Below are 15,529 nucleotides of genomic sequence, written 5' to 3'. Positions count from 1 at the left end.
ACTCATTTGTTCTTGGTCTCACCTTCCTGACCTTTCATTTACCAGAGGATAATTGTCATGACAGAACAGGCCTTTGGCCATAGAGAGGTGCTTATGTCCTCTCACTGTGGTCCTGCGTCCTGCAGCATCAGTATCAGGGGCCTGACCACAAGTGTATTGTGTGAGAGACTCCAGCTGTCAATCTGCATGGCTGTTATGTCCTGATTATTCTGACACAGGCTGGAGTTCAAGAGCCATCGATCATAGAGAAGCTCCGAAAATGGAAACAGCTTACATCCTTAGCACAGCGGAACAAAAATTTCCATTTTACAGGTCTTGAAAACACTACTTCTGCTCTTCTTGTATTTTCATGTCACTCAAACCTGTCTCTTTGGTGGTCTGATGATTGGGGTAGGGCTATTGCTGACTTCAAACCTGCATTCTCGAGTACTCAGTTTTTTTCCACCCAGTTTGTTTTTTAAATAAAGAATACCCTCTCTGTTCCTCTCTAACTGTCCTCATCTTCAAGTTCCAGGAAGGAAGTCCCTTTGATGCCTCCCCAACATCTCCTAAGCTCAACGATTCACCAGAACTCTTCTGGGATCCCCTGGGTAGAGGTAGGAAACAGGGAGTTAAAGGAAAAGCTCTCCGACTCTCTTTCATACTTGTCACCAGGTTTCAGTCCTAGCACCTGCCAGGCAAGCGTAGGCACTAAATAAATATAGTGGAGTGGATGAGAGAAAGGACAAGTAAGTGCAACAGGCAGATGAAGCGAGGAGGCAACTGTGACTACACGAAGGACTTACAAACAATTCTCGTACACGCTCAGTGTCTTGATCGAAGCCTGAGAAAGTGAGTCATGGGAGGTCACGGGCCAACTTGGGAAATGACACACTAAACATACAGTTGGAGGGAATTATCAGAGTGGGTTTAATGCCTGAAAGTCCTGGACTCCAGGACTCTGAGATCCATTCAGCTTGGAGATTCTTGCTGCCATCTTAGAGACCTACAAGATGAGCCAATCACCATACGGGCAGAGAAACATCTTTGTTAGCAAAGACCACAAGCCAGCTGGCTACTTTTTCTCAGGATTTATTGGACAACTAGCCACTAGCATTTTGTTTTAGAAATAAAAGAAAGAAACTTATAAAGCGTCTGATGCTCTGAGCGTATTTGAAGACAAGGACAATGGAAATTTTGTTGTTGAGATGAAAATTAAAACCACTTTGAGATCCTGTCCTACTCATGTTAGAGCGGCTAGCATCAAGAAAAAAAAATAGCAACAAATGCTGGGGAAGATACGGGGAAAGAGGAGACCTCATTCACGGCTCGTGTGAATGCACACTGGTACATTCACTGTACGAATCAGTTAGAGGTTGTGAGCCAGCCACATTATTTCTGGTTTGGCACCTAAAGGACTGCACATCCCATTAGAGATGCTACACTTGTATGCCTGTGTTTCTCTCTGCCCTTTTCAAAGCCGTAAGGAAATGGGAACAGTAGAGATGTCCATCGACAGATAAATAATGGAAATATAGTTCATATACTCAACAGACTCTTATTTAGCTGTGAAGAAAAGGAAATCTGCAGGAAGATGAATGGAACTGGAGATCATTACATTAAGCAAGGCATCCTGCACTCAGAAAGAAAGATACTGCATGCTCTCGCTCGTAGGCAGAGCCTGGATTCTAATTGATAAATGTATCGAGGTGGGAGTAGGCGTGAACCAGCTAGAAAAGAGGCCACGGATCCGGGGAAAGCTTCAGGGGTACTGCGTGGCAGGGAAAAGCTTTAGGTACTTCAGGCACTCTGTGTGGGGAGGAGAATAACACGAGAACAGTGGGGGAATTGTGACAGAAAGGGGGGGGGAAGGAGGAAGGAAATACCGAAAATAAAACAGGTATCCGATGTTATAAGGAAAATTGCTACTTTGTAAGCTAATTAAAAACAATAAAGATAAGGGGCTGGCGAGAAGGCTCAATGGTTAAAAGCCGTAATCGCTCTTCCAGGAGTCTGGAGTTCCATGCCTGCTGCCCACATGGAAGCTCATTAATGTCTGTGACTCCAGCTCCAGGGAATCTGACGCCCTCTTCTGGCCTTCTTGGGTACTACATACATGTGATACACATCCATCCATCCAGACAAAAGACTCAAAGACATAGAAAAGAAAAGTTCTCAAGTTTCACAAATAATGAACAAATCAGATAGGTGCATTTCAAAGAAACACAAGGGCATTTCAAAAGATAAAAGATCAAAGTTGTTGAACGTGTTTCATCTATAAGCAGGGCCAGGAGGGATTTGAGGGTCAGATGGAAAGAGTGACCCCAAGAACAGACACCATGATGTATTAATCAGCGTCCATCTTATTTAGCCCATAGCCACAATAGAAAAGAGCAGAACCTTTAAAAATGTAGTTTAAGAGTTCCAAGAATTTCATATGGGGGTACTATACTTACACCATTTTTGCCCTTTCTGCTTCCTCTGCAACTTCTCCTGTGTACCCCTCTCCTTCTCAAATTCATGACCTCTTATTCCTTAACTGATGTTTCATACACATAAAATACATATGTATGTGAAGCTGCAGCCTGTGGAATCACTTTTGTGTGGCTCATATGTGTATTTGTTTAGGACTGTTCACCTGAGATTGGATAACTTATCAGGAAGGTCCATCCTGGGGAAGACCAATTCTCCTCTTCTCCTGGATCTCTGGAAGAAGTGTCTCTAGACTTCTGCCATGGAGTCTGCTGCGAGGGGCAGGCAGTGCTGTATCTGAAAGCCCAGAGAAGGCACTGCGGAGCCAGTGAGCGGCAGCTGAGGCTTCGAGTGGAGGACAAAGAGAAGCCCTGAGTACATCATCCTTCTCCAGAGCCCACATGAAGTATGGTTCTTGAGTGTCAGCTGGGAGACACACTCTGGATTGAATTGAACACTGAGTCTACTGTGAATTTCAGCAGGGTGCTGGAGGAGACATGGTGTTAGAATGGGACTCTGGTAGACATCTGCCATCACGAGGTGCAACAGTGGCTCTAAACCCAGGCAAGAGGTGTGCTGCAGATCAGGGAGGGGGCCCTGGCTCTGTTCTGGATCACTGTATGACCCAGCATGCTTCAGTCTGAAGGCTGTACTGCCTGATATTAATCCTGAAGCTGAGATCCATGACAAGCCCCCAGGCATGTGCAGTTCTGATCTCCATATGCTGGTAAGTTCCTTTGTAAATAGAGAAGACTTGACTGCATGAACAGCTTCCTGGGCTCAGTAGAAGCTTCACAGAAACCAAGACACAGCACAGTCTTGCCTGCATCTCCTTTGGAAGGGCTTTCTCCTGGAGGTAGATGGCGAATGGGTGGACATAAAGCCAAGTAAAGGGGACCCTGGAGACTGATAAAGCAAAATCATTGATGTTCTTGCAGCTGAACATTGCTAATAGGAGTTGGCTTGTTCTCTGGGCCTAGAAACGTCTTAGGGTGTCATGGTTTATTGGAAGGGTTGGAGATAGGTTGATGATTCTTAACCTGTTTCTCTGTTTCCTGTGTCAGAACTCCTATGTACAGTTGAGGCCTTTGTAGTCTTGCACTGGCCTGGATGCCAGGTCCCATTAGGTCCACTAGAGCAGGGACATGAGTATCAGGTGTTGCTGGCATTAAGGTCCAGCTTCTGACAAGATAATCATATGTCAAAAACTCCTGGAGAGTGAGGTTTGCCAAAACACACCCTGATACTGTGTCAGTACTAAGTATTATAGCAGAAACTTTTTGGGAATGACTTCACAGGAGCCCTGGGTACCCACAACTCTGCAAAGAGAGAGCAGTTGTTATTCTTCTTAGTGGCTGAGTCAAGACTTGAACCCCTGTCTCTTTGAAGTAGGTACAAAGTCCATTCCTTGGAAGCTTTGAAGGGGAAAACCACACAGAAGCTTTAGGGATGGTTCTGAAACTGTGGTTCTCCAGCCAGCAGCACCAGCATCAGCAGGGACTTGATGGATGTGCACAATTTGGAGCCTTTCCCCAAACTTTCTGAACCAGAAGTCTGCTGTTACCAATACTTTCAGGTGATTCTGATAGATACTGAGGCTGGAGAGTAGCCATCAGAACATAGATCTGGGCAAGGCATATGTTTAGGGAGTAAGCCCCTGTTTGGCCAGACACTATAGAAAGGTTTGGTCTTGCTTTCCTGATGCATCCATCCCATACACCATCAGTCTGGAGCGGTCCAGATATACTGGTCTACCCGAGCTCCCTGAGGAGTTCCACCAGGGAATGAGTTCTTCTGGCAGCTGCCTCGGTTCAGAACCCGAAGGTAACTGACAAATAATTGGACATTCCATACGGGGTAGAAGTGGCCAAGAACAAACAGGTCTCCAGAATTCAGCATCACAGCTGACCAAAGATGAGAGGCATCTCTGGAGCTATTTCAAAGGAAGTTTTATAACCTCCAAGGAGAGCACTCAGACATTTGATGAGGCTGGGTGTGGGGTGATGGAGGGAGTCAGTCTTCTGGCTCCTACCCCCTCTGAACCCTGCTTCCTGGTTCTTACTCACCAGAGAAACCACAAGTGCTTGAGCAGGCTTTGCTCCCCACCCTTCTGCTCTGTAAACTCTACAAATTACAGTAGCTGGCTGTGAAGTGTTGGTTTAATTCAGCCCCTATTCTGGTAGGGAGCTTGGATATAGAAGCAGCCATAATCTCAAGCTCCAACAGTAAAGGAAGGGAGATCAAGTCAGACTGTGGCAATTACTGCTCTGCCTGTAATTGTTCTCAACCTAAGACTCCTCGTGTCCACTGGCAACTGGCCATGTGGACTCTGATTTGGTCGTGAGGACTTGAGAGTTTTACCATGGGGTACTCAGGGAAGCTTGGAGGCTGTCACACCCTCCTCTCCACAGTATCTCTGCTCTTTTCTCTAAGATGTGGAGTGCAGCACAGGTAACCCACGCCTGAGGCTCTCACCAACGGTAATCATAAGAAAGTGCAATCTTGATTGTAGCAAGTACCTGGCTCAACCAGCCTTACTCCTCCTCTGTATTTAAATAGCTTCTTTCATCCAACAAGTTCAAAGCTGCCTGACAAAATAAACCGTCTTACTCTTGCACCGTGGCAGAGTAAGCAAGCATCAGTCTTTCCATTTAAGGAAGAGAGAGGGAGGGTGAGTCACACACTGGTTGAGGGATTCTTCTGGTGGCATGAAGTGAGTCAGTGGGGCCTCAGGGGGATTGACCTGTGCTTCCTAAGTTCATACCCAGTGTCACTGTCACTTATGATGAGACAATTAGGTGTGAGGAGGTTGCATGCCAAGTTTTTTGGTTTCCTGGGAAGAAATACTGGGTCCAGGGATTACTATACCTGGAGTGTATGTGTTTGTGGGGTGTGTGTGTGTGTGTGTGTGTGAAGAGATTCCCTGGAAACACAACAACCCCTCATTACCAGCACTAGAATTCTGATCATGATGATAAATTATCCTTTACCTCCTCTTCCACGTCAGTAGATAGATGTATCGAATACTTACTATGAACTAGACACTGATCTAAATTGTAGATAAGTCTATATCCATAAGCCCACTTAATCCTTTAGCGATCTCACAAAGTCAATATTGCCATTTTCTACTTTAAAGATGAGGTGGCCAGGCTCCAAGAGGGTAACTAACACATTGAGGATCACAAGGCTGTTGAATGAAGAATACAAGATTCAGATCCAGGCCAGTCGGCCTCCAGCACCTGCGCTCTAACCACTGTGCTTTCCGAAGCCAGGTCTCAGACTTTGTCAGTAGGATGAACAGAACCACGACTGTACCATCATTTTGTTCCTTTCCTCAGAGCAGTGGTTCTCAACCTCCCTAACACTGTGACCCCATAATACAGTTCTTCATGTTGTGCTGAACCCCCACCATAAAATTATTTTCTTCGCTACTTCAGAACTGTAATTTTGCTGTTGCTCTGAATCATCTGTGTTTTCCCATGGTCTTAGGTGACCCTTGGGAGAGGGTCATTTGATCCCCCAAGGGGTTGCATCCCACAGATTGAGAGCCACTGCACTGGAAGGAAGGAAGATGCTGCTGTCACAGGAATCGTTCTGAGTGGAGGACACCAAGGTGTCCTCCATAGTATCCCTACGTAGCTTGAAACTTGAGTACAATTTTGATGGCTAGGATTTGATGAAGAAGCCTGATCCATGTCCCACCCTATCCCCACTGCCATAACCAAAAATTACAGCACCTATCAAGGAAGAGGAGACGTGGTCTGAAACCTCACCTGTGTTACCTGCGTTTTACAGAGCCTCGGTTATCAGTTTGAATGGAGAGGGTCAGAGTAAGCATTGCCATTCTTGGAGAAGAGCTCAGTCCGAAAGAGGGAAGGAGTCTCCTTCCAGATTCACAGAAGAGGGGGTAAAAGTAAGTACACAAGCCTCCACACCCACGAGAGATTTGGTGTGAGGAGGGCAGTGTGGTGTGTGCCCATCAGCAGGCTCACACGCCACCTCCGGCTTCCCTCTACCACTCGAATTCCTGGGTTGGATTTCCTCTTTAAATGGATAAAATCCACACTTCCCCTTCTCTTTCCTCTGTGTCTCACTCCTGTGTCACACCCCTGGAACAATTTCTCACATTGTACCTGCCAAAACCCTCCTTCCCCTTTTAAAAACATACCCATGGGGAAGGCACAGGGCTGATGCAGTGCCATCACAAACTACCCTTCCTTGTGAAGTCCACAGCAATGAGACCCAGCTAGAAGAGTTACCAACTACCAGAAAAGATTCTTAAGGGTGTTAGAATTGTAATGAGATCAGTTCTTCTGAGTTCCAAAGTGGTGTACAAATGGATATTTAAAACATTGGCAGATAGAACTTAGAGATGGTCTGGTGGGTAATTGTGCAAGCATGAGGATCTGAGTTCAAACCCCTGTGGACTCCTCTAAAAGACTGGGGGTGATCATATGTGTGTGGACTGGTGAAAGCATCACAGGAGGATCATTGGGGCTTGCTGGCTGCCAGCCTAGCTCCAGGCTCAGTGAGAGGCTCTGTCTCAAGGGAATAAGGCAGAGAGTGATAGAACAGGACACTTGGTTGATTGAGCGAGACACCTAATGTCCTCCTCTGGTGTCTGCATGTGGATGGGTATGTGTCTGGACACACATATGCACACAGAGAGAGAGAGAGAGAGAGAGAGAGAGAGAGAGAGAGAGAGAGATGCTCATCAGAAAGTGCTCCATCCCTTCACCCAAGAAGAACCATGAACTGGATTGAAATGGTTCCAGTTTGGAATAAGGCAAGTGACAGGTTGGGGGGAAATGAGTAAAGGTTGATAAAGAAAGAATATTTTATTGACTTGCCCAACTGCATGCTATTATGTATGCCTGAGAGCTCCAGGAGGGACAAAAGCACATCAAACTCCATTCCTAGCATGACCCTGCTTCTAGGACTATGACAGCCATAGAATGTCTACTGCCCTTAATATCATATGTGTAATTTTAAAACTATATTAAGCACAAATAGATTTCCAAATATCACCTTATTCCTTTAAAATACCTCATCCCCTCACTTCTGTCTGCCTTTTTCTTGTCTACATTTTGGGCTCAAATTAGTGCTGATTGGTCTGACTTATCCATCCATAAACAGGGAGTCCCTCATCATCTCTGATTCCTCTGTTTCAATTTGGTTCTGTCCTGACGCCTAGTGAATATATTCTGAATTCAATCGAACTAGATAAAGAAAGGCAGGTTTGGGGGCCCACGAAGAGCTCGGTTTCTTTTTAGGGGGATTAAAGCATGCAAGTAGTCCAATTAGGAAATCACTTAAATCTACTGCTAGCCCGAGTGAGTCATGGGGCATGTTCATACCTGGGGTCTCATTTCTTTTATTTTTCAAGAGTCAAATCTACTCCAGCTAGTTGACACACTGCAAGAGACACAGGATGTCAGCTTTGTGTCTACTCACCAGCCAGTCTGCCTGAGCGCTCCATCCTGATGAATCGCTGCATGTTGCCTTCTGCACAACGGTCGGCAGGGAAACCAGATAGCTCCAGGAGTAGGGTGGCAGGTGAGAGAGGTGATCATTCCTCCCACATCTTCAATGTGACTGATGTTTGTCCAACACCTGAAGCCAGTGCATGTCTGCATATTCTTGATCTTCTCCTCCTTTATCTCCCCACGTTTCGTATTCAGTCAGGAACAGATGGCATTGTACGCTGGACTGTCCCCATCCCTTCTGTTTCATCTCCCAGTTCTCCATACTTGGTCAGGAACAAACGGTATTGCTGCTCTTGGAGCATTTCAACTACAAACAAATCCGAACTAGGTAATGGAGATGGCGCTGTGCTCTGGACACCGTGGGTCAAGGCTGTTCTTTCAGAGGTCTCAGAAGCTGTGGTCCTGTGTCTGCAGGTCTTGCAGTGCTGGTCTCCGTTTACATCTTACAGGACACTCAACAGGGTAGTCTGTTTTCTGGACATCAATTTTGTACATCTTGGTTACCTTCTCAGCTTTGTACTCTCCAGGTTAGCCCATTTGAAAGTGGGCTAGCTCTGTCTGACTCATGTGGCTCTGCACAGTTCTGGGGCTCCCTTCTGGGTTTCCGTCTTGTTGCTTTCCTCTCTGTGTTCTTGTCTTTCTTGCTGTACAGACTCCTCCTGGTCTCCATCTGGCTCCATGTCTTTGACCTCTCTGAACTGGCGATTCTATTTTTGCTCTGGCCGACCACACTTGCAAATCTTCTCCTATGGAACACCTAAACATTCTTTGGTGAAGGCCTCTATGAGGCTACACTGGGCAGCCCATAGGTAAGACCAAAGGGATTGGAGGGTGCTGCAGGTGTTCAGCATGTGCTCAGAGCAAAGCTTCCTTGGATGGAGAAGAAGGCAGGTTGAGGAAGCAGCCCTTTGCTGGAAAGCCAGTGCTTTGGAGCAGTCTGACAGGCATTGGGAAGTCAGAGGCTCATGCTGGTCTTTAGTCATGGCTTCTCATGATGACTTTTGATGTAGCCACCTTGAATATCATTCCAAACCCCAGAAGGTTACAGAAGCTCCCTGCCTACTGCCAGCACTGGCCTGATGTCCTTCTGGGAAGTCTGGGTGGTACCTGTCTCCAGACCCGCCTATTTCATCCATTTTAATAGTCTTGGGAAAAAAAAACAAAAAAAAATTGATTTTATTACTAGTCTGAGGCTGCTTTGTAGTGCTCTGGGCCTTTAGAAATTTGAATGGTTTTATAATAAGTGGGGGATAATGGTCTTGGAGATTGCAGACACTGGACCTTTTATCAGAGCCTCCAGCCACATGAAGACTACCATGAAAACTCACTGGGGAGAAGGACTCCAATAAGGTGTCAGTAAAGCAGAAGCTTTGGCTGCGAGTCAAAGCCACAGGAGCTTGGGTGACGTGCTGGAGTGCAGGTGGTATCTGGTAGTGCCTATAATTACCTAACCTTTATTCATTCCCAGTTTGGGCCACCTCATCCTCAGATCTTCTGGTCTCTTTCACCACCACCCATTTCTAGCTTGCCCCACCCCTGCCAAAAAAATCCTGTGCTTGCAGGGTATCTCAATATTTTCTTTCCTAGCATCTAAGTCCTTGGATTCAATGATATAACGTAGCCCCCTTTCATACTTTTGAACCTTTGGTCCTTAGAACGTCTGTATCACTTCCAAGCTGGAGCTTAGAGGCCCAGAGCAGAGCACTCAGTCTACATGCATTGAACTAAGAGAACTGGACAGAATGTTAGAAAGTTTAACTGGAAGTTTTAAAGGAATTTTTAGTGTTAAAGCCAACATAGATATGCTACAGACTATAGAGCCAATTTGCTCATGTTTAATATAAAGTGATTTTTTAAATTTTTTTTAATTTAATTTATTTATTTATTTATTTATTTATTTATTTATTTATTTATTTGCCAATGGAAACCTCTTTGGGCTATCTCTTGCCTTGATGGGTATTGAACCCAGTCCATTTTTTTCTAGTAGGCAAGTGCTCTACCTATCACACACCTGTCTGTATTCCTAACCTCCTTAGGTTATTTCTTGACTTTCCTAATGAGCCAATTCACTCTGTTTTCACTGATGCCTCATGGAAAAATTTGATGAACAGGTCCTTATTTCTTCCACAGTTCTTTTCCTAGACAGTTTAAATGAATCTACACCCATCTATCAGCAAACAGCCACAACTCTTTAAAAACTCTTCTTCCAGAGTCTTCTCTGTTCTCAAGGTTAAAGCTGATACCATTCTCTTAAGTGATAAGAGAGGCCATTATGTGGTAATGTAAACCTCTCCAAACTTCATAGCCAAGATTCACCTCAGGCCTGGAAGGCTGCAACATTCAGAGAGTCTACTCTTATCAGATGGAACAAGAGTTGATGGCTGTAACTGAATCTTCTTTCTCCAACCAATCTGTGAGTTTCTTCCTCTGGAAATGCCAGGCAGGCTTGGGCATTCGGTTGATTACAGGTCTTCAGGATCTTGTAACACAAAAGAATGTCACTGGATGGACCAACACCCAACTGACCAGGGCTGGACCATGTGGCTTCTTTGAAGGGCTACCGCAGAACTCTGATTTCATGGGTGTAATGGCTGAAGAAGAGTCCTGACTTAGCAAGAAGCTCAAGTAAAGAATTTTATGGGACCAGGGACTCTTCTGAGGGAAGCAAATGACAGACTGGAGGAGAGGGCGTCTGAAAACTATCGAAGAAGTACAAAGAAAAACGATTTTACATACTGTGTCCACACCCTCCGTAGAAGGCTTATAAATCCTCGCCAGGGGAAGGAGACCCAGAGCTCTGAGGCTTGGAGGATTCACACTGTGACTTCAGCCAGGTACCTCACTCCCTCCAGCACCATGCCATACAACTGCTGCCTGCCTGCCCTGAGCTGCCGCACCAGCTGCTCCTCCAGGCCCTGCGTGCCCCCCAGCTGCCATGGCTGCACCCTGCCCGGGGCCTGCAACATCCCCGCCAATGTGGGCAACTGCAATTGGTTCTGTGAGGGCTCCTTCAATGGCAATGAGAAGGAGACCATGCAGTTCCTGAATGACCGCCTGGCCTCCTACCTGGAGAAGGTGAGGCAGCTGGAGAGAGAGAATGCAGAGCTGGAATGTAGGATCCAGGAGAGGAACCAGCAGCAGGATCCCCTGGTGTGTCCTGCCTACCAGGCCTACTTCAAGACCATTGAGGAGCTGCAGCAGAAGGTGAGAGGCATTCTTGTTATGCCTAAGTGATGGCAACTTGCTATGATTCTCAGCCTGTGGTAGACAAGTATTTCTTGTCTCCATGCCATAATGATTCTTGCTTTTCCTCCCCCCACAAAAAATAACTTTGCAAGCTATTTTAAAAAGCAGTTAATTATTTCATATTTATATTTTTCATGCTCATTAATTCTGTGGTCTCTCCTTCCTCAGATTCTGTGCAGCAAATCCGAGAATGCCAGGCTGGTGGTGCAGATAGATAATGCCAAGCTGGCTGCAGATGACTTCAGGACCAAGTGAGTTAGTTATTCGACATCCACACTATCATCTTTTTCTTTGGCTTAACCTCCAGTTAAAGAAGAGGATTTCCAAAGAGCAGACAAAATGTCATCTGCAAAAGATGTTGGGGGCAGAGCCAAGCAAAAGGAATCAGGAAAATGGAAAGGAATGAAGTTGGGTTTTGATGGAACATCTAGACCTCACCATCTCCTGGGTCTATTCACTGCAGGGAGTAGGAAAGCAAGGCAAATGGCGCCTAGCAAGAACTATGGTTCTGTTTCTTGAAGTCCCACAAGTCGCTCCTCTGACCCCGGCCTTTTTCAGGTATGAGACAGAGCTCAGTCTCCGGCAGCTGGTGGAGTCAGACATCAATGGCCTGCGCAGGATCCTGGATGAGCTGACCCTGTGCAAATCTGATCTGGAGGCGCAGGTGGAGTCCCTGAAGGAGGAGCTGCTGTGTCTGAAGAGGAACCATGAAGAGGTGAGATGAGCTGAAGAAACTAACAGCCTCAGACTTTGGGGTGGGGAGAAACAGGACTAAGGGTATAAAGATGAATCACAGGGTGTCTTTATCAATACCTTTCAGAGTCACCAAGACCCGATGAGAGAAAAGTAGAGCTGAATTTGTCCATGTTTTCCCAGAGGATATGCCTTATATTAAAAACCTATGCAGTGTTTCCAAGACATCTCCATTTGCTGGCAATTGGCCACCCAAGCTGTAGGGTTCTAGACTTGATGTATCAATGATATGATTGTTATTCTGTTAAGATCAATAAGTCAGGGCAGGCAAATGTTGTCTTTACTCTTCCAAAGTTCTTGGTGAGGAATAAGTGGCTTTTCCTGAGAGGTGACATGTTATGGTATTCTCTCTCTCTCTCTCTCTCTCTCTCTCTCTCTCTCTCTCTCTCTCTGGTAGTAAGATTGAGATACAGTATGAACTAGTCCAGCCTACTTTTTGCATTTTGAGGGTTTCTCAGACAGTTTTCCAATCTGGGAAATATGTTTGTTAGCCTATCTTGCAGCAGTAGCTAAGCAAACCCTTGGGATTTCTTTTTAAGACAAGTGTCATGGCATGGTAATGATCAGGAGGGAGTTGAGAGTTGATCCATATTGAGATTATTTGCCTTGAACGGATATAATGGACTCTTCCACTTAAAGTTTCTTTTCTGAGGAAATAGACTTAGGAGGGCTTCAATAGGCAAGGTTATCGTTGAGACTCATTGAGGATAGTAACTCTAAAATTATGCATCCGTAGGAAGTCAACACCCTGCGCTGCCAGCTTGGAGACCGCCTCAATGTGGAGGTGGACGCTGCTCCCACTGTGGACCTGAACCGTGTGCTCAATGAGACCAGGTGTCAGTACGAGGCCCTGGTGGAAACCAACCGCAGGGAAGTGGAGGAATGGTTCACCACACAGGTGGGCATCTGAGCCCATGATCGCTCAGGAACTGAGTCCCCCAGAACTGTAGGGCAGGGTCTGATTCTGTCCCTCCCCTTGGCTATTGCAGACAGAAGAGCTGAACAAGCAGGTGGTGTCCAGCTCAGAGCAGCTGCAGTCCTGCCAGGCTGAGATCATCGAGCTGAGACGCACAGTCAATGCCCTGGAGATCGAGCTGCAGGCCCAGCACAACCTGGTGTGTAGTGTCCAGACCTGCTGCTGAGCAGTGTGGAGTTGGGAGGCAGAGTCACTGGGGTGTCCTTGGGGTCTCTCTCTCTCTCTCTCTCTCTCTCTCTCTCTCTCTCTCTCTCTCTCCCTGACTCTGTCTCTCTCTGTCTGCTTCTCTCTGTTTGTCTTGAAGCCTGTGACTTCTTTGGAAGGTCATGCAGGAACCTTCAGACGAAACAGCTCTGTGACAGCCTTTGTCTTCTCCCCCACAGAGAAACTCTCTGGAGAACACCCTGACAGAGAGTGAGGCTCGCTACAGTTCCCAGCTGTCCCAAGTGCAGTGCCTGATCACCAATGTGGAGTCCCAGCTGGCTGAGATCCGCTGTGACTTGGAGCGTCAGAACCAAGAGTACCAGGTGCTGCTGGACATCCGGGCCAGGCTGGAGTGTGAGATCAACACATACAGGGGCCTGCTGGAGAGCGAGGACTGCAAGTGAGTGCAAGGGCTGGAAGGGTTTGATTACAGCTCCCAAATGGAGAAGACTCAGATTGGATTGCTCAGAGTTTAGGGAAGAAATGACACCTGCCCACTAGACATGCCATCATTAAAAACATCAAATGGTTTTTTAGCGCAGTTGTTTGTGTACAGAGTGAAATTTCACAGCTACTCTTTGTATTGTACTATGATAACATGTAGGATCATGTGAGGATCATTTTTACAATACTTCATTGTACAGAGAGCTTAAGATAGACATTATCTTATCTGGTTGTGTTATTGCCCTTGGGTAGACTGGAACAGTATTCTTCCAGTTCTCTATGTAAGAAAACAGGGCTTTGAAAAGGCAGTAACAGACTCCAGGTCAACAGCGAGGAGGGCATTGATTTGGGCTGTCTGTGTAGTACTCTCTGTAATAGAGTTTTAGTGATTTAAGGGTATTATAGTAGAGGGGAACTAGGCATTCTCTGTTCTAGGCCAGGACAAGTCCTAACAGGATTTCTACTCTTGGGGACTCTTTGATACGTGGTTTGCCTCATCTCAGCTCTCGGTTCTATTTTTGTTTGTTTGTTTCTAGGCTACCTTGCAACCCTTGTGGCACAACCAATGCATGCGGCAAACCCATTGGGCCCTGTGTCTCTAATCCCTGTACCCCCTGCCCGCCCCCTGCCCCTTGCACACCTTGTGTCCCACGTCCCCGCTGTGGGCCATGCAATTCCTTTGTACGCTAGAACCTGGGGGATGTCAACCGAGCAAGGACACAGGGCTTAGCACTCCAGATCGCTGACCTGGTTCTGGGTCCACAAATCAGTCATAAACTCCCAAACTGAATGGCCAAAGCAGCCCTGGGACGATAGTCCCAGAACCCGTGTCTTCAGCCACTGTACCCTCCTCCAGACCATTCCATGTCTGCCTTTTCCTTCAGAAGCATCCAACCCCTCATTGGCCTGCCCAGAAGACTCTGAAGTGCCAGTGGCCCTCCCTTGTAATCTCCCAATAAACATTTTTCCTGGTAAAAGCGGATGCCTTTCTCACTGGTATTTATTTCTTGCCAACTACTCACCACTTGAGGACTCTATAAAAAGTCACTTGAAAGTGAGGCTTTATGATGGCTTGACTCTAGATGGGCAGATGGCTAGCCCAACACCCTGGACCTATGGGTGACACAGAGCAGCTGTCAGGAAGGAGAGCGATGCTGCTGAAACGCCTTTCATCATCTCTGTATTTCTCTCATGACACGGCTTCTACCACAGCTGTTGATATCTAAGTCTGATTTAGGAAGCATGAGCTAGGGACTGCAAAGAGGCTCTGGAAAAGTAAAAAAAAAAAATTTTTTTTTTTTCTGAGGATCCTTGGATCTAGTGCTCTGTGACTCTGGGTTATTGTGGTTCAGATAACCTCAGGGGTACTCTCTGAAGGAACCCCCTGCCGTTCCCTGCCATACCCAGGATGTCTTTTTCTCTTTTATGTATATTTTCATTATTAGCCTTGGCTTCCAGTCACTGACTGAGAAGATCCATCAACTCTTCATGGGATATTGGTCTTTTCTGGTAGCAATCTAACCAATTCCCAATGATTTCTTACTCTGTAGCTGCTGGGTGGTACAGCAGGGAAAGACAGTTACAGGCAGCCCCCAATCACAAATTATTCACAGTCTTTGAAAAGGCGTAAAGTTGGACCAGCAAGAAGTACTATTACTTAAGACTCAGAACCTCAGCTCCTGAACAATTAGTTGGTGCTGGAAACAAATATCTGAATATTGACAGAAACAAGCTTGGAGCTGAGGAGAGCAGTATTTATCAAGAAAGGACATCTTCCTTTAAGTGTAAGGAAGATCCACAGAAATGACAAGTGTTGACTTTATAAAACCCCAGAGAACCCTTAGGACCCTTCACAACCTACGTTTGTGAACCACAGTCTTGTGACCTGACATGGTCAAGTGATTCAAACTGGATATTTGCCACAGTGTCTGCACCATTTAAAATTCTCATCAGAAATGCACAGGGTTCC

At 46.2% G+C, this 15,529-nt stretch overlaps 1 protein-coding gene across 1 annotated transcript; it reads left to right on the top strand.

Moving 5' to 3' along the window:
* Nucleotides 1-10,734: 10,734 nt before the first annotated feature.
* Nucleotides 10,735-14,525, top strand: LOC114632034 (keratin, type I cuticular Ha1). The gene is made up of 7 exons (XM_028780464.1): nt 10,735-11,141; nt 11,352-11,434; nt 11,742-11,898; nt 12,673-12,834; nt 12,926-13,051; nt 13,296-13,516; nt 14,097-14,525. The coding sequence occupies exons 1-7, from the start codon at nt 10,794-10,796 to the stop codon at nt 14,248-14,250; spliced, it is 1,251 nt and encodes a 416-aa protein (XP_028636297.1). The 5' UTR covers nt 10,735-10,793; the 3' UTR covers nt 14,251-14,525.
* Nucleotides 14,526-15,529: the final 1,004 nt, after the last annotated feature.

Source organism: Grammomys surdaster, unplaced genomic scaffold (genome assembly GCF_004785775.1).
Source record: "Grammomys surdaster isolate TR1022 unplaced genomic scaffold, NIH_TR_1.0 371, whole genome shotgun sequence".
Classification (NCBI taxonomy): Eukaryota; Metazoa; Chordata; class Mammalia; order Rodentia; family Muridae; genus Grammomys; species Grammomys surdaster.
This window is presented reverse-complemented; position numbering and strand designations above follow the sequence as displayed.

What these genes read in the sequence shown, in the direction of transcription:
- LOC114632034 (XM_028780464.1), top strand. Translation starts at nt 10,794, where the DNA reads ATGCCATACAACTGCTGCCTGCCTGCCCTGAGCTGCCGCACCAGCTGC. An exon ending in TGAAGAGGAACCATGAAGAG is followed by an intron (nt 11,899 to 12,672) that starts GTGAGATGAGCT and finishes ATGCATCCGTAG; the next exon opens with GAAGTCAACACCCTGCGCTG. An exon ending in CTGGAGAGCGAGGACTGCAA is followed by an intron (nt 13,517 to 14,096) that starts GTGAGTGCAAGG and finishes GTTTGTTTCTAG; the next exon opens with GCTACCTTGCAACCCTTGTG.